This window comes from Heloderma suspectum, chromosome 6 (genome assembly GCF_057233095.1).
Source record: "Heloderma suspectum isolate Gila_16-S chromosome 6, 16-S_ref, whole genome shotgun sequence".
NCBI lineage: Eukaryota > Metazoa > Chordata > Lepidosauria > Squamata > Helodermatidae > Heloderma > Heloderma suspectum.
The window spans coordinates 49,763,648-49,787,965 of NC_139463.1; the positions used below are offsets into that span (position 1 = coordinate 49,763,648).

A 24,318-nucleotide genomic window follows, 5' to 3' on the forward strand; every position below is an offset into this window, starting at 1 on the left:
GTGGTGAAAAGAAAATCCGATGCTGTAAAGAACAATATTGTTTAGGAACCTGGAATGTAAGATCAATGAATCAAGGTAAGCTGGAGGTGGTCAAACATGAGATGGCAAGACTGAACATCTACATCTTGGGAATCAGCGAACTAAAATGGACAAGCATGGGCGAATTTAATTCAGGTGACCATCTACTACTACTACTGTGGGCAAGAATCCCTTAGAAGAAATGGAGTAGCACTCATAGTCAGCAAAAGGGTGGGAAAAGCAGTACTGGGGTACAAACTTAAAAACGATAGAATGATCTCAGTACGAATCCAAGGCAAACCATTCAACATCACAGTAATTCAAGTCTATGCCCCAACCACTGAGGCCAAAGAAGCTGAGGTTGATCGGTTCTATGAAGAACTACAACACCTTCTGGAACTAACACCAAAAAAAGATGTCCTCTTCATCATACGGAATTGGAATGCTAAAGTAGGAAGTCAAGAAATCACCAGGATAACAGGCAGGCATGGCCTTGGTGTAGAAAATGAAGCAGGACAAAAGCTAATAGAGTTTTGCCAAAGGAACACACAGATCATAGCAAACACTCTTTTCCAACAGCACAAGAGGCGACTCTACACATGGACATCACCAGACGGTCAATACTGAAATCAGATTGATTATGTCCTTTGCAGCCAAAGATGGAGAAGCTCTATACAGTCAGTAAAAACAAGACCTGGAGCTGACTGTGGCTCAGATCATGAGCTGCTCGTTGAAATGTTTCGGCTTAAATTGAAGAACGTCGGGAAAACCACTAAACCATTCAGGTATGACCTCAATCATATCCCTGATGAATATACAGTGGAGGTGAGGAATAGATTTCAGGGATTAAACCTGATAGAGTGCCTGAGGAACTATGGATGGAGTTCCGTAACATTGTTCAGGAGGCAGCAACAAAATCCATCCCAAAGAAAAAGAAATGCAAGAAAGCCAAGTGGCTGTCTGAGGTGGCTTTACAAGTAGCTGAGGAAAGAAGGGAAGCGAAAAGCAAGGGAGAAAGAAAGGGGAAGATATATCCAACTGAATGCAGAGTTCCAGAGAATAGCAAGGCGAGACAAGAAGGCCTTCTTAAATGAACAATGCAAAGAATCGAGGAAAACAACAGAATGGGAAAGACTAGAGATCTCTTCAAGAAAATCGGAGATCTCAAGGGAACGTTTTGTGCAAAGACGGGCATGATCAAGGACAAAGAAGGCAGGGACCTAACAGAAGCAGATGAGATTAAGAAGAGGTGGAAAGAATACACAGAAGAACTATACAGGAAAGATCTGAATGTCCCTGATAGCCATGATAGTGCGGTCGCTGAACTTGAGCCAGACATCCTCAAGAGTGAAGTCAAGTGGGCCTTAGGAAGCATTACTAACAACAAAGCTAGCGGAGATGACAGTATTCCAGCTGAGCTATTTAAGATCCTAAAAGATGATGCTGTTAAAGTGCTGCACTCAATATGCCAACAAATTTGGAACACTCAACAGTGGCTGCAAGACTGGAAAAGGTCAGTTTACATTCCAATTCCAAAGAAGGGCAACGCCAAAGGGTGTTCAAACTACCGCACAATTGCGCTCATTTCACATGCCAGCAAGGTGATGCTCAAAATCCTACAAGCTAGGCTTCAGCAGTATGCGAACCGAGAACTACCGGAAGTACAAGCTGGGTTTCGAAGAGGCAGAGGAGCTAGAGATCAAATCGCCAACATTCGCTGCATCATGGAGAAAGCAAGAAAATTCCAGAAAAACGTCTATTTCTGCTTCAGTGACTACGCTAAAGCCTTTGATTGTGTGGATCACAACAAACTGTGGCAAATTCTTAAAGTGATGGGAGTACCAGACCAGCTTACCTGTCTCCTGAGAAACCTGTACAAGGGTCAAGAAGCAACAGTAAGAACCAGACATGGAACAACCGATTGGTACAAAATTGGGAAAGGAGTACGACAAGGGTGCATATTGTCGCCCTGCTTATTTAACTTATATGCAGAGTACATCATGAGAAACATCGGGTTGGATGAATCACAGGTCGGAATTAAGATTGCCGGGAGAATTATCAACAACCTCAGAGATGCAGACGATACCACCCTAATGGCAGAAAGTGAAGAGGATCTAACGAGCCTCTTGTTGAGGGTGAAAGTGGAGAGTGCAAAAGCTGGTTTGAAACTCAACATTAAAAAAACGAAGATCATGGCATCTGGCCCCATCAATTCCTGGCATATAGAAGGGGAAGAAATGGAAGCTGTGACAGATTTTATTTTCTTGGGCTCCAAGATCACCACAGACGGTGACTGTAGCCATGAAATTAAAAGACGTTTGCTCCTTGGGAGGAAAGCTATGGCAAACCTAGACAGCATAGTAAGAAGAAGAGACATCACCTTGCCAACAAAGGTCCGTCTAATCAAAGCTATGGCTTTCCCAGTAGTAACGTATGGCTGTGAGAGCTGGACTATAAGGAAGGCTGAGCGCCGAAGAATCGATGCTTTCGAACTGTGGTGCTGGAGAAGACTCTCACGAGTCGCCTGGACTGCAAGGAGGTCAAATCAGTCCATACTAAAGGAAATCAACCCTGAGTACTCCTTGGAAGGACAGATACTGAAGCTGAAGCTCAAAAATTTTGGCCACCTAATGCGAAGAGAAAACTCTCTGGAAAAAACCCTGATGCTGGGAAAGACTGAAGGCAAAAGGAGAAGGGGACGGCAGAGGATGAGATGGCTAGATAGCATCACCGATGCAATGAGTATGAACTTGAGCGCACTCCAGGAGAGAGCGGAGGACAGGAAGGCCTGGCGTGCTATGGTCCATGGGGTCATGAAGAGTCGGACACGACTGAATGACTGAACAACAACAAACAGTACATGTAGCTCTTCCATCCCTCAGAATGGATGATTTCCTTGACATCGATCCATGATAATATTTAATTATGTTGGGCAGTGACATCACACCTTGACAAGACTTCTGAGGTAAAGTTGATAGCCTAACACACAGGTTATAATTCCAAACGAAATGGTTAATACTTAACTGGCTTTATTTAATTTTTTTGGTGAGATATAAAATGGCAGGCAAACCAAGAAAAGGAGTAAACATTGAAGGACAATTTGGGATACATTTAAGCCTTAAAATTTAAGCCATAAACGAAAGGGTGTTTAATAGGCATATGGTCCTATTGTAAAAGAGAGGGACAAACAGAACAGCAAATAGGGAAATACAGGAGCCAAAAAAGAAGAGACCCCACGTTTAAGCTATCCTGAATGGGTAGGAGATGCTGAAGGGCTAGTCACTATTGGGTTGGATACTGTTAATGTTTTTCTTCTGTTAATGTGTTTTAATTTTAATTCATTTGTTTTATGATTGTTTTAATTACATTTTTGTTTTAATCTTGGTTATCCACCTTGAGTGCTATCTTTTGTCTATTAAGCACACTTGCATCTATGGCTTAAAAGTATCCCAAATTGTTGCTGAATATATATCCTATGGCATATATTCTCTGAAAAAACAAAACACCCCCATGCCCTCAGTCAGAGAGTTTCATTGAATCAATTTTCTGCTATCTCAGGATGTTTTATAATGATTCTCCTTTTCTTAATTCTCCAAAATCACTCTAAACTTACAATATTCTAAGGAAGGTTTTCCAAGATTGTGCCCAGCACAGAAGCTTAGAAGTTGCACTGAGGCATTGTGGGGCAAAAAAGCAATGGCTGCTCTCACTTTGAAAACAGCAGTTATTTGAACCTGTCTATACTGAATACTCAAAGAAACTCACCTCTGGCTTTGGAGGTGCCTTCCTTAGTAAAAAATAAGACCCCCTGGCATCAGGGTTTCTAACTGGAGAACAGGGTCAGCCCAAGTCAATTTTGTGCCCAAGACAGAAAATGCAAAATGGCACCCTCCCCTCAATTAATTAATGTTGGGCACAATCCCCTAGGAGGTTTTCCTGCACTACTGTTGTTGAAATGAACAGGAGCTCAAAAGCATGATAATGTTCTTATTCTGTTTATATATTTGTTGGTTCATTCATTCAAAAAGTCCCTCACCCAGGGCCCTCATTAAATTTGGGGGAGCTTGTCGCTGTTTTAAGCTTTGAAAAATACATTGAGAGATCCAGTCACAGAACTTCTCTGTCTTGCTGAGTTTGGCCCACAGAGTGCAAAGTGATTTGGTATTATTATGATTATGATTTGAATTTATGCATTGTTTCCAGCTGCAAAAAGCAGTTTTGAAGGGACTTGTGCACACACAAATAGAGAAATCCATATTATAACAGAAAAAAACCAAAATCAATGTAAACCATGATCAGCACAATAATACAAATCAAAATCAACACCATGAAAACATAATCTAAACACAATATGGAATGTGTTCATCCACAGCACACAAAACCTCCCCTGCCCCCACCTTATAACCTAGAATGAACACCACAAAAGCAGCCCACAACAACTGGGTCATAACTAATGTCCAAATGCCCGGGGAAGTAAGTATGCCTTTGCCTGGCACCAAAAAGACGACAGTGTCGGAGCTAGGTGAGCTTCCTTGGGAATATCGTTCCATAAACATGGGGCTATCACAGAAAAGGCCGTTCTCTGGAAGGGGCCACACAGAGACAGGCCTCTGAATCTGACCACAGGGACTGGGAGGTTCTCAAGGGCTCTGTTGAGCTAGTGGGTTTCCAAGCCATGTATACTTGTGCATATATTTTAAACCTTCACTGGTCAGTCACCTGCAGTTGTCCAGGTCAACTTCTGCAACCTGATTAAAATTCAGTCCCCAGAGAAGCCCGTCAGTTGAGCACCTTTTAAACAGTACAGCAGGGAGCCACTTTTCCAGGGGTCCCCTCATGGCACGGCCCACAAGCAGCAGGAGCGCAGGGCCAATTCTGCATGTCCTTCACATGAAACGTCACCCAGGTGGGATCCCAATGAAGGCTTTATTGTTGCAGACCTTGCTGTGGCCAATCAGCCCCTGGAAGAGGACTGATTGTGCAGAGAGACCCTTTCTATCCAGGGGAGCTCTCCCAGCTCCCAACATTTCTCCTGCTATGAGGTGAATGAATCACTTGCACATCAGTCCCCATTTTGCTGTGGGATCCATGCCTCGAGGGCTTGTCATCAGATGGACTCCCAATGTCTGCGCAGAAGATCTTTGCATGGAGGCAGCCAAGTCAGGCAGGCGCTTGTATGCATCTTACAACCTGGTTTTCCTGTGAATCCCCTCACTCCATGCAAAGATGGTGTGCAGAAATTCTGTACAGGAAGTCTCCTGAATCCACTGAAACAGGTTCCCAGGCCCTTCCCAGCTTAGAAATTACCTTCTGTAACTTTTCCATTCGGTGTCCTGCTTGAGGGTCTAGCTCATTCGTCAAGTTCTGTGCAGGGAGAGGAGACAGGAATGTTAGCGGGGGGCGGGCAAGCGCGGGGGGAGGGAATCAAGAACTGCCTGTTTGGGTCTGTGTGGAAGCAACCAGAGCACTGGAGAGGGAGGAATGGGAGGACCAGATTCTCTCTGGAGTGCCCAGAGGCTGCTCACTTCAGAACAGTTCAGGGAACTCTCTCTCTCTCTCTGACTGGCAGATCACAGCCTGAGGAAAAGCAATTGAGCACGCAGGAGCAGCGGCTGCCCTCTCCCATGAACTGGGTTGCAATCTCACCGGGTAATATCCAACACAAGTCCTACTTAGAGTAGACCTATTGAAATGAATGGGGCTTAAGTTAGTGACTAACTTGAATAGCCAGACAAATTACCAAAAGTGTTAATCAACCGCATCAAAGCCAGAACTGACAACTGGAGTTTTGAGATAAACAATAAAAGATCAACCACATAAAGAATAATTTTAAATTCTAAACTATTATGCTCAAAGCTGTGAATACTACTATTCTTACTGCACACACCAGAGGTTCCAAACATAAATCAAATATCAAAGGAGAAAGTGGACATCCCTGTCTGGTGCCTCTCCCAAGTGAAAAGAAAGCGAAAAAAGACCCTTCGTCATAACTCCAGCATTTGGGGATGAATATAAACTTCTGCTAGATTTTACCCTCAGTCTTATTTTCCCATCTGTAAACTTTTCATAGGGGTATTCTGATGAAAAATGAGATAAAAATGTAAAGGACTCCATACATTAAATGTGATGTTAAGTTATGAATGACCCCTACAGGCCTCCCCCTCACCTCCCCGCTCCATTTGTGTCTGATCTCGTCTGATCTTGTCAGCTAAGCAGGGCCAGCCCTGGTTAGTACTTGGATGGGAGGCCGCCTGGGAATCAGGCTTCCTGCACTGAGCAGGGGGCTGGACTCGATGGTCTTGTAGGCCCCTTCCAACCCTATGATTCTATGTCTATGTTCTCAGTGATGGTTGCATCACTGACCAATTGTGGACATTTAAATGGGCATCCATAGGACAGCCCCAAATCAGTTATGCAATGGATTAAAAGCCACACTTGCTGGGCAACCGAGCAGTATTCAGTTTTCTCATGGCCACATTTCCCTCCACTGGCATCATTCTTTCAGGCCCTTTGACCATATTCTGTTTTCAAGATAATATTTTGATGGAAAGCCCCTCAGAGAAGGGGCTTCCAAAGTCCTATGCGCATGGATGTCACAGCCTACATAGTCTTCATCATCGTAATCATTGGTAAGTCCCATGGACAATGTCTTCTTTGCTCATACTACTCTATAACAGCTCTACGCTACTCCTCTGCTGCCATATACGTTGATGGAGCTATAGAAATACATCATCATCAACTATTTTTCCACATGATGTGGCTATTTGCACCTCTGTGATATTAATCATTACAAATATGTCTATCTTTGGGGGTGGGGAGACCAGATCTTTGTACAATTCAGAAACCACAAATCAGCACTCAGCCAAGCAGCCCTCAGTGTCCGTGTCTGGCACTCTTGAGTGGGATCAGCCACCCATCTCGGGAGAGCAATAGCCCAGCCATGTTCACATGGGAGATCCATGAGGTGGGCGCTCGCATGCCTTGCATGTGAAGGGAACTGACCTCTGCGACCAATGCTGACAGGGAAGCTCTTCCACGGGGCTCTTTTATTCCACTGGGCCTGGGCCCTCCACCACTGGTGAGCAACCTGGGGGGACTGTTCTGTGCTATGTGGCTGGGCCTGCTTGCTCCTGGGGACTTGCCTTCACTCCCAGGCCCCTCCTCATGGAGCGGCCTTCAGAGCCCAGCCACAGTCGCAGCCTCTCTGAGGCTGGGCAGCCCAATGGGGCCAAACATTGAATGCTGAGGGCTTACGAGAGCTACACCGAGGTACTTATCCCAATCCCTGCCCCAAATATCACTCATATGGGGCAATAAGGAGCTCTGTTGTGACCTACTTCGGATGGTTCGACTGGATGGGGGAAGCAGATGGATGAAGGAAGTTCCCGCCATCTCTAGCTCAGTCTGGATGCTTCCAATCTGCGGTCCTGCTAAAATATATTCAGGCCTTCCTGCCCCATTAGGGGGTGAAGACTGCCAGGCAGCGGAGGCGGGGGAGCTGATGCTAATGCAACATGAGGGGCACATGGCAGGAACATCAAAGATTCATGGGTCTGCTCAGTGGGGTGGGGGGACAGCTTGGGTGGGGCAGGAGGCTCAGTCCAGTCAGATCTCAGGCTCTTGGAGGAAAAACCAGGATGGCTGTCAGCCAACCCTTCCACAGAGGCATGGAAGGGTCAGCATCTGAGGGTCAGGGGAAAGAGAACTGTGGGCACAAACCTGTTCATCCGGTTTTCCTCATCCCTCTGGACTTGCTGGGGCTTGGATCAGGGGCTCCTTCTGCAAAGAGAAACAGAACGGATGAGCAACCCCCCCTTCAGCCCCCCTCCCCCTGCAGACTTGAAAGTTTGCAAGCAGAAAGAGCGGGTGGAGGGAGGCTCCCAGAGGTTGCTGGACTCCCTGCGGGGGGGGGGGGGGAGGGGCTTCAGGCTGTCAGCCAAAGCATGCTGATTAAGGCAGCACATTTGTGGTGAGCGCGGCATCCGAGTTATTTGAGGCGAGATGGGAAAGCCGTAGGAGCACCCTCACAAGCCTGCCCATGGCTATCTTGGCAAGAGTCAGGCAACTGGCTACCACAAGCAGGGGGCCGCCCTGCCGTGCCATGGGTCACATGGCCACATGAACTGAGCCTGGATAGGAAGCTTCAGCTCTGGCAGGGCAGGGGCCATGCAAAGTGTGGTGCCCCTCTGGCATCAGGCCCCGTCGGCACAGGGGCCGGCTCCACAGCGGGGCCCAGCCGACGGGCGTGCTGCGGCGGAGGGCCCTCTCGCAGGCCGGGCAGGTGAGCGGCTTCCACTGGCCTGGCCTTCCACAGAAGGCTCCTGCCGTCTCCCACCCTGCCTAGGCGGTCCACGGTCCGTGCCTGCCTCTCACATCAGCCGGGGGTTGAGGCAGATTGTTGGCCTGGTGCTCACAGCCCAAGGAGAGTTAATGAGCCATTTGTCACAAACACCAGGGAAGGCTCCAGAGGCAGCAGGCCTTGGCAACAGCCTGGTGGTGGCACAGACCGACTCGCAGGCCGGCCCCAATGAGCGGCTGCTGCATGCTGGAAGGAGGCAGACGCTGCAGTGGCGGTGGCAGCACAGAGGGGCGGCCAGTTGGCTCCCTCCTCTTCTGGCTTCTACCCACATCCTGCTTCAGAGGGAGGAATCATAAGGGAGCAGACAGCAGCCACTTCAAAAGATGAGGTGGTGGAGGGGGCACAGACTAGATCATCTGACAGCTATCAGGAACAATGGAAGAAAAATCCAGGAATCCAGGCATGGGTATTCCTTAGGGCACATCTGTCCCTAGAGACCTTTGTCTGGCAAGACCCACACTGGAGACTGTGCTGGGAGTCCCAGCGCCCAATGAAAGGCTGCTGCAAGCGTGTGCATGCAGCAGTGCCTTCTTGGCTGTGGCATCTGAACGCTGGAACATGCTTCCGAGTCAGGCTTGCCCTGGTATGACCCTCCTCTACGGCTTCTTTAAAAAGTGAACTTCTCATTTATTTGCACTTCTTCATTCCAGTTCTCCAGTTATCATCTTCTCCCAAGTTAAGCCTAGAAGCTCAAGCCCCCAAAGAGTAGCAAGTGTTGGTCCATACATCAGCCTGGAAGTGCCTCAGGAGTCTTAACCTCAAGAAGGCACAAGAAGCCCTTCTTTGGAAACAAGAACATTAAGGCATCTTAAAAAGAAGCACATTTATTAGAACATAAGCTTTCATGGATTAGAGTCCACTTCATCTGATGTGTCTAGATCACAGGTAGGCAACCTGGTGCCCTCTAAATGTTTTGAACTACAACCCCCGTAACACCCAACCAGCATGGCCAATGGTAAGGAACTGTTGGAATTCTAGTCCAAAACATCTGGAGGGCACCAAGTTGCCTGTCCCAGTCAGTCCCGGCATCTCCCTCTTTTGACTTGTAAAATACAAAACCATTCTCCATAGAAGAGTACAATCCAGTGACTTTTGGAGTGGTGCTTCTATTGGTTTGCTGCAACAAAAACACCTTAAAAACAGATTTATCGTGGCAGGCGTGTTCATGAACTTGGTCAGATTTTGCATCTGATGAAGTGCACTTGGCCCACCCAAGCTCCTGCCACAAGAAATCTGTTAGTCTTTAAGGTGTCATCACTGGACCTGCTGCTGCTGTAACAAACCAACACAGCCGCTACTCTCTGGAATCTGTCCTGGAATGGTTGTAGAAGCAAAGAGGTTCAAGACAGAGCTGGATCAATGCATGAAGGTGAGCATGTATTCCCCCCACTGCCCCGTGGCCCTTCCTTGGAGCGAGACTGAGCTCTTCCCTGGCCCATGGAAGGGACTGTGAACGAGGAGTGTGCTGCCGCCTGGAATCCCCCACGGAATATGCTCGGACCAGGACTATTCCATTTATCTTGCCTGAAAGCCCTGTCTGTGGGCAGCGGCAGAGAAAGCAGGGAGCAGGAAGGGCACTGGATAAGGCTGCATTGTGCACACTGGCCAGGACGAGCACTCAGGCTTGGCAGCCCGGCAGCCCTGTGCTCAGATTTTCCACAAGCGGTGCTGCTCATAAAGCCAGGGGTGGACCGACGGATCACTATGTGCGGACACCCTCTGTTCTCAAGAGGGCTTGTGTGGCAGCTCTCCCAGGAAAGCCTCATGAGCCAATGCCTGAGGTGCTCCTGGCTGCTGCACCAGCTTTGTTCTACAGGCGAGGCTGCTGTGCAGCAGTGGCGGCAGTGGTGCTGGTGGTGATTTACCGGCAAGGGATTTGCCACCTTTGCACCAGGACCTCAGGAGCCAGCCCTGCTCTCCTGTCCTGCAGACACAGAAGGCCAGCTGCTTCTCCAGGCAGTGCCAGCGCTTTCCGTGAGTGGCTGGCATGCCCAATTGCTGTGCCCAACAGTCACAAGCCAAACAGGGACACTGTGCCAGTTCCTGTCCTGATCAGTCCTCACCCAAATGGACTTGAGAGGATCACCAGCCTGACAGCAACACTAAAACAACCATCATGATTCAACACCCCCTACTCCCCAAGCCAGGCAGACTTTGAGGTACCTTCTTTGAGGTACTTCCTGCTCCATGTCCTGTGTTGGCATGCTAGCTACTCAGAGAAAATGCCCTTTGAGTTCCTTTGCACGACGGCCTGAATCCATTGGTGCTTGCCATAGTAAACATGCTCCTTGTGAATGGGAGATGCCACCAAGAGGGAAGAGAGGCAGGGAAGTGAAGGCAAGAGCATTAGCAGCACACACAAAGATGGAAAAGGAAAGGAAGGTCCCCTTCAGAGCACTAAACAATTGTTTCCCGCCTCCCAGCTGAGCAGAGCAGAGCAGAGCAGAGCAAGCTGCTCCAGCTGGTCCAGGGACTACAGAAGCAAGCAAGCTCCCAGAGAGCGAGCGACCAGAGCGAGCAGACAGGGGGAGCAAACGGGAGTTGGCCAGGGGAGTTCGGCAGGGGAGGTCAAGGGGGAGGCCCCTGATTTTTTTTTTCATTTTTTAAAATTTTATTTTTAACTAACTTTTTTCCATTTATTTGTCTTGTAACGCACACTTCCACACCAGTGGGACTCTGCTTCTAACCTCTACTGAGTAGAGGAGCAGGCACAGGCTAGTCTAGAACAATCACAAAGCTAGACACAAAAAGGGAAAAGATGCTATGGAAGGGCAAGACTCTCCAGTGGTGGTGACCTGCAAGGTGTGTGCAATGTTTGTCTTCTTGCCTGAGAAAAACATGACCCACACCTGCAACAAGTGCAAGTTGATCACGCTGCTGGGAGAAAAAGTAAGTGGACTGGCGCGGCGACTGTCGACCCTCTGGGGAATAAGAGAACACGAAGAGTTCTTGGACAGAATGGGGGAACTACAGCAGCAAAGGGAAGACCAGAAGCTTGAAGAGCAACAGCAAGATGAGGCAGTGGGAAATGCTGAGGTGAAGAAAAATGGAGTAGAGGATACTCCTTGGAAAAGGGTGACAGGAGAAGAAGAACTAGACGCCACTCTGCGCCAGTGGAAGCAGTGGAGCTGTGGAACCAATTCCAGGTACTTGCGGATGAGACTGGAGGACAGCCTGCAGAGGAAGAATCACAGGGGAACCTGCATGAGAGTGAGCAAGAGGCTGAAGGACAGTCAAACAGAGGCAATGAAACCCAGGCCTAGAACAACAAGAAGAGTGGTAGTAGCGGGAGACTCCTTGCTACGTGGGATCGAGACCCAAGTATGTCGCGAAGACCCGTGGACTCACCAGGTATGTTGTCTCCCGGGAGGACGGATTAGAGATGTGACTGAAAGGTTGCCTGAACTCATAAAGCCCACTGACAGGTATCCCTTTCTTCTCATCCATGTGGGAACAAATGATACTGCCAAGCAGAGCTACGAACAAATCACATCAGACTTTGAAGCTCTGGGAAGGAAACTCAAGAACTTTGGGGCCCAGATAGTTTTCTCATCCATCCTTCCAGTAGTTACAAGAGGGATAGAAAGGGAATGAAAAATACTCCGGGTGAATGACTGGCTACGAAGGTGGTGCTGACAAGAGAGATTTGGATTCTGGGAGCACGGGCTATACTTCCTAGAAGAAGGGCTGTTGGCAAGGGACGGGTTGCACCTCACAACGGCTGGGAAGAATGTGTTTGGCCACAGCATGAAGAACTTCATCAGGAGGGCTTTAAACTGAATCCTACGGGGAAGGGAGATGTAATGTTGGGGGTAACAATGGACGTAGGCTCATGCACTGCAACAAAGAGAACAGCTCTGATAGCACTCAATAATAGTCTTCAGACACATGTAGGAAGAAAGCCAGACTATGAAGCACATGGTCTTCCATGTCTATATACTAATGCCCAGAGTATGGGAAACAAACAGAACGAACTGGAACTCTTAATACAAGAGGGAAATTATGACTTGATAGGTATAACTGAGACTTGGTGGGAGGACTCTCATGACTGGAATACAGCAATTGAAGGATATCACTTGTTCAAAAAGAACAGGAGGAACAGAAAGGGAGGTGGGGTTGCACTGTATGTGAAAAATACATATCTCTGCACAGAAATACAGGAGGATGAGCTTGGTAGCCCCATCGAGAGCATCTGGATCAAAATTAATGGAGCAAAGAATAAAAGGAACCTGGTGGTCGGAGTCTACTACCGGCCACCCAACCAAGGAGAAGACAAGGATGAAACTTTTGAAAAGCAAATAGCCAATGTTTTAAGGAAGCATGATGTAGTAGTAATGGGGGACTTCAATTTCCCCGGTATTTTCTGGGAGACAAATTCTGCAAAACATGGCCCCTCCAGGAAATTCCTGACTTGTGTGGCGGATAACTTCCTCCTAAAGAAAGTAGAGGAAGGAACTAGAGGATCGGCTATCCTTGACTTGATCCTAACCAACAGAGATGACTTAGTGGATAAAGTAGCAGTTACAGGAACTCTGGGGGAAAGCGACCACGTTTTACTTGAGTTCTTGGTTCTAAGGGAAGCAAAAGCCGAGTGTAGTCAAACGCGTACCCTGGATTTTAGGAAAGCTGATTTTAATAAACTCAGAACAATGATCAGTAAGGTCCCATGGCAAGCGACACTAACGAGAAAAGGAGTCCAAGATGGGTGGGAGCTTTATAAAAGGAAATTCTCAAGGCACAATTACAAACAATTTCAACAAGAAGAAAAGGTGGAAGACAACAGAAGAAGCCAATGTGGCTTCACAAAAAGCTTAGGGATGACCTGAAAACAAAAAAGGACACATATAGGAAGTGGAAAGAAGGCCAAGTAACAAAGGAAGAGTACAGGCAGGTAGCACAGAATTGCAGGGATGGCATCAGGAAGGCTAAAGCTGAGAACGAGCTGAGGTTAGCGAGGGATGCTAAAAACAACAAAATGGCTTTCTTCAGCTATGTGCATAGTAAAGGGCAGAGGAAAGAAATGGTTGTTCAGCTATTAAATAAGGATAGCAAAACGATAACAGATTACAAAGAAAAGGCAGAAGTGCTCAATTCCTACTTTGGCTCAGTCTTCTCCTGAAAGAGAGTCTATGACCCCCCTGGCAAAGGCGAAGTGCAGGCTGAAGGGGCAGGATTGCAGCTTGAGATCGATAGGTATATGGTCAAGGAACACCTAATGACTCTGAGTGAGTTCAAATATCCAGGGCCAGATGAACTGCATCCTAGAGTAATAAAGGAACTGGCAGAAGAACTCTCAGAACCACTGTCTATTCTCTTTGAGAAATCATGGAGGACGGGGGAAGTGCCAGATGACTGGAGGAGGGCTAATGTTGTCCCTAACTTCAAAAAGGGTAAAAAGGAGGAACTTGGGAACTACAGACCAGTCAGTCTGACATCAATCCCTGGGAAAATTCTGGAGCAGATGATAAAGCAATCCATCTGGAAGCACCTTGAAAACAATGCCGTGATTACTCAAAGTCAACATGGATTTGTCAAAAACAAGTCCTGCCAGACAAATCTGATCTCATTTTTTGATCAAGTAACCTCCCTTGTAGACCGTGGGAATGCTGTAGACATCATATACCTCGACTTCAGCAAAGCTTTCGACAAAGTGCCCCATGATATCCTGATGAGCACACTAGCTCAAAGTGGGCTTGATGAAACAACGAACCAATGGATCCACAGTTGGCTACAGAATCGGACTCAAAGAGTGCTTCTCAATGGGACCTTCTCCACCTGGGGAGAGGTAACGAGTGGGGTACCGCAGGGCTCAGTCCTGGGCCCAGTGCTCTTCAACATTTTTATTAATGCCTTGGGGGAGGAGGTGCAGGCAATGCTGATCAAATTTGCAGATGACACAAAATTGGGCGGGATAGCTAATACTTTGGAAGACAGAAACAAAATTCAAAGTGATCTGGATAGACTGGAGCACTGGGCAGAACACAGCAGAATGACGTTTAATAGGGATAAATGCCAAGTTCTGCACCTAGGAAAAAGAAACCAAATGCACAGTGACAAGATGGGGGATACGTGGCTCAACAACACTACAAGCGAGAAAGATCTTGGAATTGTTGTTGATCACATGCTGAATATGAGCCAACAATGTGATGTGGCTGCAAAAAAGGCAAATGCTCTTTTGGGCTGCATTAATAGAAGAATCACTTCCAAATCCCAGGAAGTACAGTGCATCCCCTCTACTCTGCACTGGTTAGGCCTCATCTGGAGTACTGTGTCCAGTTCTGGGCACCACACTTTTAGAAGGATGCAGACAAAATGGAGAGGGTTCAGAGGAGGGCAACAAAGATGATCAGGGGACTGGAAACAAGGCCCTATGAAGAGAGACTGAAAGAACTGGGCATGTTTAGCCTTGAGAAGACTGAGGGGAGATATGATAGCACTCTTGAAGTCCTTGAAAGGTTGTCACAGAGAAGAAGGCCAGGATCTCTTCTTGATCATCCCAGAGTGCAGGACACGGAATAATGGGCTCAAGTGACAGGAAGCCAGATTCCGGCTGAACATCAGGAAAAACTTCCTGACTGTAGAGCAATACGACAATGGAACCAATTACCTAGGGAGGTGGTGGGCTGTCCCACACTGGAGGTGTTCAAGACAAGGCTGGACAGCCATCTGTCAGGGATGCTGTGACTTGGATTCCTGCATTGGGCAGGGGGTTGGACTCGATGGCCTTGTAGGCCCCTTCCAACCCTACTATTCTATGATTCTATGGCCCAAGTAAGCCCATCAGGGGCCGTCCTGGGCCATTCTACTGCCACCTGGAAGGAAACCCTTGATTGACAGGCCCTGGCTGCCCACTGGACTCTCCGCTTTTCTAAAATGGCTGGAGGGGACAAGCGTGCCCTTGCGTGCGTTCCTCACAGGGTGGAGGGCACGCAGGCCTCAGCTGTGGTGCCCCACTTGTGCTGCTCTCTTCCTAGGAGGGAGCCTCGCCCAGGGCCACCCTGGATGTTTTCTGGGTGACAGGCAAAGGCTTCTTCATTGGCCCAGTTTTTATTATTCTGACTTGTTTGAATGCTTTGCTGTGTTCATAGGATCATAGAATAGTAGAGTTGGAAGGGGCCTATAAGACCGTGGAGTCAAAACCCCCTGCTCAGTGCAGGTATCCAGGTCAGAGCATCCCTGATAGCGTCTTGAATGCCTCCAGTGTGGGAGAGCCCACCACCTCCCTGGGTAATGGGTTCCATTGTCGTATTACTCTACAGTCAGGAAGTTTTTCCTGATGTTCAGCCTATTGGCTGTATTGTGGTTAATGGGATGTTATCATTGTTGCAGACTGTTTTACGATTTTGTGAGCTGCCCTGAGAACTGACTTTTTAAATGTTAAGCACAGTTTGCACCACATCACCAGCGCTTCCTCCGTTTATTGTTCCCTGGGGAGGGGCTAGGAATGGAACCTGAGCAAGTCTAGTTCAGGGCCCGGGACATGGCAGGGGGAGGCACAGGAGAGCTGGGGGGCTCCAAAGAGGGCTGGCACGGGAAGAGGGAAGAGCGAGGGGCAGGCGGCCTTGCTCGCCTTGCGGCGCAGCCCCCCTCCCCTCCCCCCGCTTATCTGGAGTGCTCAGAGCCAGAGGGGCCTCGCCCAGATCAGCAGCCCGCAGCAGCCCCTCGCTCCATGGCAACCTGCAATCTTTCTGGACCAGCCAGCCCCGCATTCTCGGCCCGGCTGGAATCTCCCCTGGACCGACGTGAGCTGCCTGCTCCGGGCGCTGCAGATAAGGGGCAGGGGCACGGAGGGCCCGCGTACCACCCGCAGGCGCGGAGCATCCCAGGGTCGCCTGGAGGAGGGCAGAATGGGGCTGGAGGGCCCCGCAGCGCGAGCGTTCTAGCCGACGAAGGCGCGCAAGCCCCGCGCCGCCCCCCCCCATCCCGCTCAGAGCTCCACCGTCCGCGCCAGGCTGTGAAGGCGCCAGGGAAGAGCCCCTCCGGGCGGGTCCAAGTTCCTTTTCTTCGCCCCCGCGTCGGGATTAGTGTCCCGACCCCTCTCACACCCTGACCCGGAGCTGCCGGAAGGAAGAGGCCAGTTTCAAGAGGAAGCCCACAGGCAAGGCACAGTCGCTACGCCCACGGGCGGGAGCGCGGCCCGAGGCGCGGCGGCACCCGCTTGCGGCCTGGCTCGGGGAGCTTCAGTCCCCGGGGGGCGCGGGCGAGAGGGCGGCGCCGGGCCGCTCCCAGAGGCCGCGCGCGCCTGCAGGCCCCGCCGCGCGCCCCGGAGAAGCTTCGCGCGCCCAGGCGCAAGGGCAGGTGGCACCCCGCGCCAGCTCCGCGCCCCGAGGATGCCTGGAGGATGACGGAGCGGCCGCCCCCGCCCCGGCCTTTTGTTCCCGCGTGTCAGGAGGCCGCTTCTATGGAAAACTCGCTGATGGTGCCAGAACGGACTCGGCCGGGTCACAAGTTCCAGAAGCAGCCGGGAGGGAGGGAGAGGAGCCGCCGGCGGGGCTCGCACAGGAAGCGGCGGGCGGGCAGCAAACCTGCTGCGCTCAGCAGCCCGAGCGGAGCTCCCCTTCGCGCAGCCCAGGCCGAGGCCGCTCCTTCTGCCCTCCCTGCACGGAAAGAGGCCCCCTTCCTGCCGGTCCAGAGCGGATGCGCCTCAGGGCCTGCCCTCCTCGGGGCTCTGGCCAGGCTGGACCAAGGGACGGCACCCGCCCGGCAGCTCGGCTCCCGTCACAGCCCTGGGCCTCTTGGAAAGGCAGGAGGGCGCCACAGCAGCACAGCCACCCCCAGACCAGCCCTGCACCACCACTAGGCCGGCCACATCACACGCGGGCGTGACTTCCTCCCAGTACCCCACTGCAGGGGACAACGCCGCCCGCCTCTCCCTTTGCCACAGCCCAGACAGCCAGCAGGGGAACTTGCTGCCAACCGGGCTTCCCGCTGAGATGTCACGAAACAGACAGATGCTTGTCTGTTTGCAGAAACATGGATCAAGTTTATGAGGGCATTTCCTGCTGCACAAAGTGGATGAAGGACTCATGGGGCCCAGCAGCACCTGCCAAAGATCCTTGGACTTGCATGCCCCCTAACGCCCCAGATAGCCTCGCCTGCCAGCCACCAATGCCCTTCAGCAACGCACATGGTCCCAACAGGCCAGTCCTTACATAGCAGAGAGGAGAAGTGGGCACATTCAGAAGCACTGCAGCCTACCTGGACCCCAAGGGCTTCCCTACAAATTACAGCCTTGGATAGAGATAAGTAGGTAACACTCATTTACCATAGTACATGATGTGTGTGGCACAAAGTGCATGAGTGCCCAACCTCTGGCAAGGGTACCGCAAGCAGCCTGGTCAGGGAAGATTTGGACCACAAGAGCAAGACGATTGAAGGACCTGGCTATGGCATAAATTCAGGCCTACATTCCCCACCTTCAGCAGCCTAGAGGCAAAACCACACATGGCCTGGGGCGCACGTGTTGCAGAGGTGCTGTGTAGGAGACCCTGGAGAGGCTCTCCCATAGCTAGCACTTGACTTGTGGCACACCTGCCCAAAAGGCTGGGCACAACTCAAGCGGTGAGTGTTCTACCCATACTCTTGTGATGTGAGAAGTACCAATTTAGTGCAAGCCTACACAGGACCAAAAAATGTAAAATAATGAAGCTGGTAAAGACATGATGTGGTCTCACATCTTTGATAAGGAGTTTTCACCAGAGAGGACATTGTTCTGAATAGACAGTAGGAATGCAAAAGTGACCAAATGTAAATAATAAATTTAAACAGTTTTAAACAATAACCATTGTTGAAGGGGCCTCATCACAGAGGAAGTGTTCTGTTTGAAAAGGCTAATTGACTCACAAGCTTAAATCCACAAGGTTTAGCACGGATTTCCAAATGGTGAGCCCACGGAAGCACTCTTCCCCTCCCCCTCTTTAGCAAAGCCCATTAGAGACAACGGAATCCTACTGTGGGAGCCACCAGGGCTCATGATATGGAAGCTGCCATACACAGAGAGAGTGAATGCAGAGTGCAGCCTGGCTCAGGAAGCAGTGTGCACACATGCTGCCCTGCCCCCTTCCTCTGGAGGATGTCAACCTGCCCTAAATAGGCCCTTGAACAAGGCAGGCTGGAGCAGCCCACTTGCCCCAGATAGCCATCTCCTGGCAGTGCCAAATACCCAGGTGCCCTTTGTGCCAAGCAGCTCATCCCTGGTAAGGAGGCAAAGCAAGAAGGTCGAGACATCAGAATACACACACCCTGCCGGTGTCCTTGCCAATATTGTTTTTGCTTTCAGATCAGTTGCCAGAAAAGCAAAGGGCAAGGCTGGTCTCCCCGCCTCCCCTTTCTCTCACACACACTGTAAAAACAAACACATTCAGCTGCACACCTAGGATCTGCTTCGGGACCACCTCTGAGTCCAGAAGGCCCCACCCAAGAATGTTCCATTTCCAAAGCTGGTGACTCCACTGGTTGAAACAAAGCTGCAGTGAGTGTTCCAGAATCACTGCATATGTCAGAGGGCTGCAAAGGTGCCTCCAAGTGATGGCCAGAGCCAGAAACCAATTCCCCCCTTCCATCTACAAGCACCAGGCTGGCTTGGAGCAGAGACTATCTCCCTGTCCTCTGCAATGGTGCCCTTCAACTGGTACAAGAGGTGTTTTTGTACTGTGTACTAGGAGGCCTTCCCAGTGACCCACCAAGCTGGATGCAGCCCGCAAAGCACATTCCGCGGCCCACTGGAGGCACCCTGAGCAAGGGAGGGTGGGTTCCCAAGCACCTGGCAGGTTGCACTTGATGGCCAGCAGGCTCAGCTTATGGCTGTCTGGCTGCAGCACTCGCAGAACCAGCTGTCTGATCCAGAGAGTCAAGCCCCAGCAAAGTTAACCGCTGCTTTACTGCTGCAGCCTCCCATTTGCCCATGGGCTGTTTGCCCCACCACCTGCCCCTTACCATCACATCACTCCAGAGGGGCTGGCTATGGCCTGCCAGCTCATCCTGCAGCAGAAGTGCCACAGTGAAAAGGATGGTGCCTGAGCCCCCAAAGCCTCTGGCTGCAGGGAAGAGCCGTGTGGCTGGCTCAAGGTTTCCTTCTGGATGGAAGGAGGTGGAAGATGAAATCCCCCCGCCCCTTGCTCAGCAGTGCCATTCACACAGCTGGGCATGTTGTGTCCCTGCCTTCCCTCAGACCTCAGCCACCAGCAAACAGGCCTCAGCATTCCTTGCAACTCCCAGCAGCAGCAGCAGCGGCGCTGCAAACTGCCTGCTTGACCTCAGCAGTGCTGCGCTGCACTGCCTCTCCTGGCTCAAGCAAGAGGGGTGTGTGTGTGGGGGGACTATCATGAGGCAGTGCCTCAGCTGCAGGATGTAACAGCAGCTGAGCGGACAGACCTATCATTGAACACAAACCACCAGGAAATTTCCAGCACAAAGCCCATGGAAACAAATGGGCGCTGCGAAAGAGTGAGTGTGTGCAAGGGAACTCCCCAGTGAACTGGGTCCTGTATGTGTGTGCAAATTTTCCACAAACACCAAAGTATCTTGGGCTGGTTGTGCAGCTGACAGGGATCAGCATGGCTCACAGTGGGGCAGATTCTGCCACTGTTCCAGTGGGATGGGGGAGCTCGCTGTTGGCTCAGTTCTATTCTCAGTTTGATTGACAGGGAGGAGGGTCACACGTGCATCATCTGCAATTAAAAGCAGGATTAGCCTGCTCAGTGACATGCATGCATGCGCATAAGACTGTCTCTTACTGGCCCAAGAGGGCTACAGGTGGCTGGGAAACGAAAGGGCACTTTACAGCCAGACCGGGCCCAGAAGCCTCTTTGGAGTGCCTGAAGAAAGACGCCACCATGCAACCCAAGTAGACTTCTCTCCTCTCGCTGGCTTGCCAGTATCCTCCAGAAACCAGTCTCCCCTCTCCAAGAGCTGCCTGCCTAGAAGGACATGTCCAGCTCCATGAGATCTTTGAAGTCATCCTATCAAGAAGCTGCCCAGGCAAGTTGGGAAAATCCAAGTCCCCCCACCCCCCCGTCTCTGGTCACCCTGAACAGAAAAAAGCAGCCCTGCTGGCCCTTTTGGGCCTGGGGCCTAAAACAGAATGCCAGGAGTGGCTTGCCTAGCTCTTAACTCACAACATTTTCTTTGGATGAACATTAGTTTATTCATGTATTAAAATTAGTTTTAAATCACCCTTCATCCTCAAGGATACTGGGGCAGCATACAATAAAATAAAATTATAAAACCAAAAACCTTCACAATAAGACAGATAAGCGGCAGCTAAAACAACAGAATGGACTGACCAACATAGCTCCATTTCAAATGCCTGGGCAAAGGAAAAGGGGTTGATGCAGTGCCAAAAAGATTGCAAAGTTAGTGCCAGTTGCACCTCTATGGTGGGAGCGGGCAGCTCATGGCCCTCCAGATGTGGTTGGACTGCAACTCCCATCAGCCCCAGCCAGCACGGCCAATGGTGAAGGGTGGTGAGAGTCGCAGTCCAACTACATCTGGAGGGCCACAAGTTCCCCAGCCCTGCTGGAATTCCACAGTTGGGCAGCCCCCCCCCCCCCCCGGTGCTATCACATAATATATTTCCCCTAAAAAGGGTACAGGGAGGTTGGTGGAGAGAGGTTCTCCTTTCGTTATTTGAGTCCCAAGACATTTAGAGCTTTAAAGGTAAGCACCAGCACTTTGAATTGGGCTTAGAAGCAAATAGAAAAATGGAGGCAGGCTTCATGCTGACACCTAAAAGGCTCACCTTGAGAGTGCAAACAAATAAAACGCAACTGCTTCTGCCCAAGTTGAGCATGGTTCTCCTCATACCCCCGGGTTGGAGGAGTAACTCACGTGGAGTTGCAACGTCAGACCCCTTTGGGTGCAGCTGAATCTACTGTGTCTCTGAATGATCCAGTCAGACGTCATGCAGAGCCAGGGCAGAAGTCCCTTCTCGGCAGAGGAGGAAGCTCTGTGGGAGCCAGAGGGCACTGCCAGAGCACTAAACCAGGCAGAGAGGTTGCAGGCAGCTCCCTCTGTGTGGAGGGTTCATTGGGGCTTGTAAGAGATTTATTTCTTCCAACCTACACAATTGTTCTCTTGCAGCACATGGTCTGGCAATTACCATGTCAAGGGACCATAGAAACTCCACTGAAGCTGGTGGTGGGGAGGGGACTTGCCCAGCAAAAAAACGGCTGGACTTTTCGATGCCAGTGATTCCACAAAGCTTGCCATGAGAATCAAAAGTTATTTGCTTGGGCACAGCCAGTCAGACTGCAGCAGAATCAACATCACAGCCTGCCCAAAGTCTTTCTTACCACAGAGCTCCCAGGAGACCAGCGATCATTGCCTGGATGTGCAAACCCTTCTTGCCCCATTTTGATTGATATTTGCCCTGAATGCTTACAACCGACAAAGAGCCTTGCAAGAATCCAAAGCTTGCATATTTTTTTATCAGTCAGCTGATGCTACCGTACCATCTTTCCCTATTCTGTGCCTTCCAAATCTTCATGGCAGGGTCCCCTCCTCCCACTTGTTGGAACATGTCCCAACTGAACCTCCACAGAGCTAGCAGACCACACTGTGAGCAAGAGCTCCCAAGGAGCATCTCCCTGTTTCATCCTGCCAGGAATCTTCCACTGCCTGAGAGCAAGGCCCTGGCCCAGTCTTGGTGGGGGTGATGGCGGCTTGCCTTCTCTGCAAAACGCTGGGCAGGGGCCAGAGCTCGGGGCAGAGGCCTTGCTTTGCATGCGGAAAGTCCCAGTTCTGGTCCTCAGCATCTGCCGTTCAGAGCTGGGCAGCAAGTGGCCCTTCCCTGCCTGGGAGCCACTGCTGCGAGTCAGAGTTGACAGGACTGGGCTGGAGGGACAAAGCGCCTGATCTGGTCTACGGCAGCTTCCTACATTCCTATGGACCTGAACTGCAAGAAGATGGAAGAGGCAAACCCCATCACAATATTCAAGGTAAGGAAGAAATGGCAGCCATTCTGCCTAGTGTGCCTTCTCCTCCTGAGCGTTTATGGTACAGAAATGACACCTGCCTCACCTTTGACAAATGAGAGATCAATATGAGGAGGGAAGGTGCTGCAAATGCAGAAGCAGCTCAGATCTTCTGGCTGACAATATCCCCCCCCCCCATGCATTCTCAGAATCTTTCCAGCACAACTGTTATCAGCAGGCTGTCCTGCGCTCTCTCTCTCTCTGTGTGTGTGTGTGTGTACACCAGAGGGGAGGGCTGCATCAGTGAGGCCTGCAGGGTGGGAAAGAAGAGACCTTTCAACCTTCCCTGCCAGCTTCTGGGCAGGCCAGTTGCAGTGCTGCTGTCCCAAAACTCTGGATTTGAATGTCCAGAACACGGAAGAGCAGGATGGCCCTTCCTCAGTGCTCACCAAGAGTCGGACAGGACTTAACGACTGAACAACAACAACAATGGCAGAAAGTTGTCCAAAATGTAGATGAGGGGGGTCAGCAGGGCATTAGCACAGATGCAGCAGCTTGAAGGCCTGCAGACCAGCCCCTTCTTCCCTGCCATCAGCTGGAGACACTCCCCTCAAACCTGCGCCAACCTGACTGCCTGCTTAGCCTTTGCGGAAGCGAACCACACAGCTTGCCAGCTCCCGATTTAGGAGGAATGTTCCTAAGTTGACTGTCTCCTTTTGTGCAAGGCTTGCACACGTGAACAGTCTTGTTCACACCCCAACCAGACCATTGAGCCAGAAACAGAATGCACAGAACAGAGACAAAATCCCTGTCCAGTGAAGGATTTCCCCTTTTCGGCAGCATGACTAGGTAAGCAGCCACACACTGATTTGGGGGGCAATCGGCACGCTAAAGATTTCCTCACTCTTGTACCATTTCTCTGTGGCTCTTCATGGAGAGTGTATAACCGGCTCTCCTGATATCAGAACACTAGCCTGGGAAACGAGATGTAGAGGTTAAGAAGCATTTTAATTACAGCTTAGGGTTCTGGCACCGATTCTTCCTGCTACAGCAGCCAGATTTTGTAGGTATCTTGCCCAGCTGCCCCTCTTACATTCCACTAGCAATATGGATACCTGGCACATAGCTGTAATTTAAAAAAGCATCCTTGAAAAAAAGCATCCTTGCTGGTCGCTGTAATTTTAAAAAGCATCCTTGAAAAAAAGCATCCTTGCTGGTCGCAGCTCCACCAACCCAGTGGTTGTGCAGAAGGAAGCCCCATGAGAGGGATGGGGTGAGGAGGCGCACTGGCGGGTTCCTGTTCCAAGGCAGAACTACTCAAGAATTGCCCTGCCATATCAGAGCTTCTGAAAACAAGCAGCTCTCTCAACTCCTCTTTTCAGCCTCCTTTTAACCAGTCCCCTCATTTCAGAGATGTTTCCTCTTTTGAGGAAACAATCAAATGCGTCTGTGTAGGGCCTCTCTGGCAATGTCCTACATTCCCGCTATGTGCTCACACACTGCCAGAGTCGGGGACGCTGCTTTGGGGGCACAAGAAGTCTTCTAGACCGTCTCTGGCTGAGACCTTTTGTGTGTCATCAGTGCCCCGATTAAAAATGCGCTGGGCTCCATCACACACTCCTTCAGGTGGGCGCCCTGGATTGGAGGCGGCCTTCTCTCTCGCTGCTGCAGCCATACCCACCCTCTCCCCCTTCCTTGCAGCTTGAGTGGGCCAGCGCCCTCTCTGCATCTCTCACAAAGATGCTCCCAAGTTGCTAGCTTATATACACATAGGCAGAAAGACAACTGGGGGGCGGGGATAGCGTGGTGGAGACAAGTTTAATTTCCACAGGCTACTTGTTCCAAGATGAACTAGTTACTGCTTAGTTCTGTAGCTGGAGGTGGAACTGAAGAGAGCTTTTCTGGCCTCAGCTTTGGACCTCAGACCCAGGTGGAGCTGCTCACATCAGGAAACATCATCACAGAACCAGTGTGGTAAGAGTGCACAGGGAGGCCAGAGTTCAAGTCCTCACTCAGCCCTAAGGCTCA

The 24,318-nt window shown here is 50.5% G+C and overlaps 1 protein-coding gene across 12 annotated transcripts in view; it reads right to left on the reverse strand.

Annotated features, from left to right (window-relative positions):
- Positions 1–24,318, reverse strand: part of DMTN (dematin actin binding protein) — a 56,113-nt gene that overhangs the window by 21,742 nt on the left and 10,053 nt on the right. For all 12 annotated transcript variants that reach the window (XR_014784031.1, XM_084807165.1, XM_084807164.1 and 9 more), the window contains exons 2-3: positions 7,738–7,797; positions 5,326–5,382 (exon numbers count right to left, since the gene is read on the reverse strand). Coding sequence is in view for 11 of the 12 variants with exons in the window: in XM_084807165.1 (XP_084663291.1) it covers positions 5,326–5,343 (18 nt within the window). In the remaining variant the exon portion in view is untranslated. The remainder of the gene's footprint in view (positions 1–5,325; positions 5,383–7,737; positions 7,798–24,318) is intronic.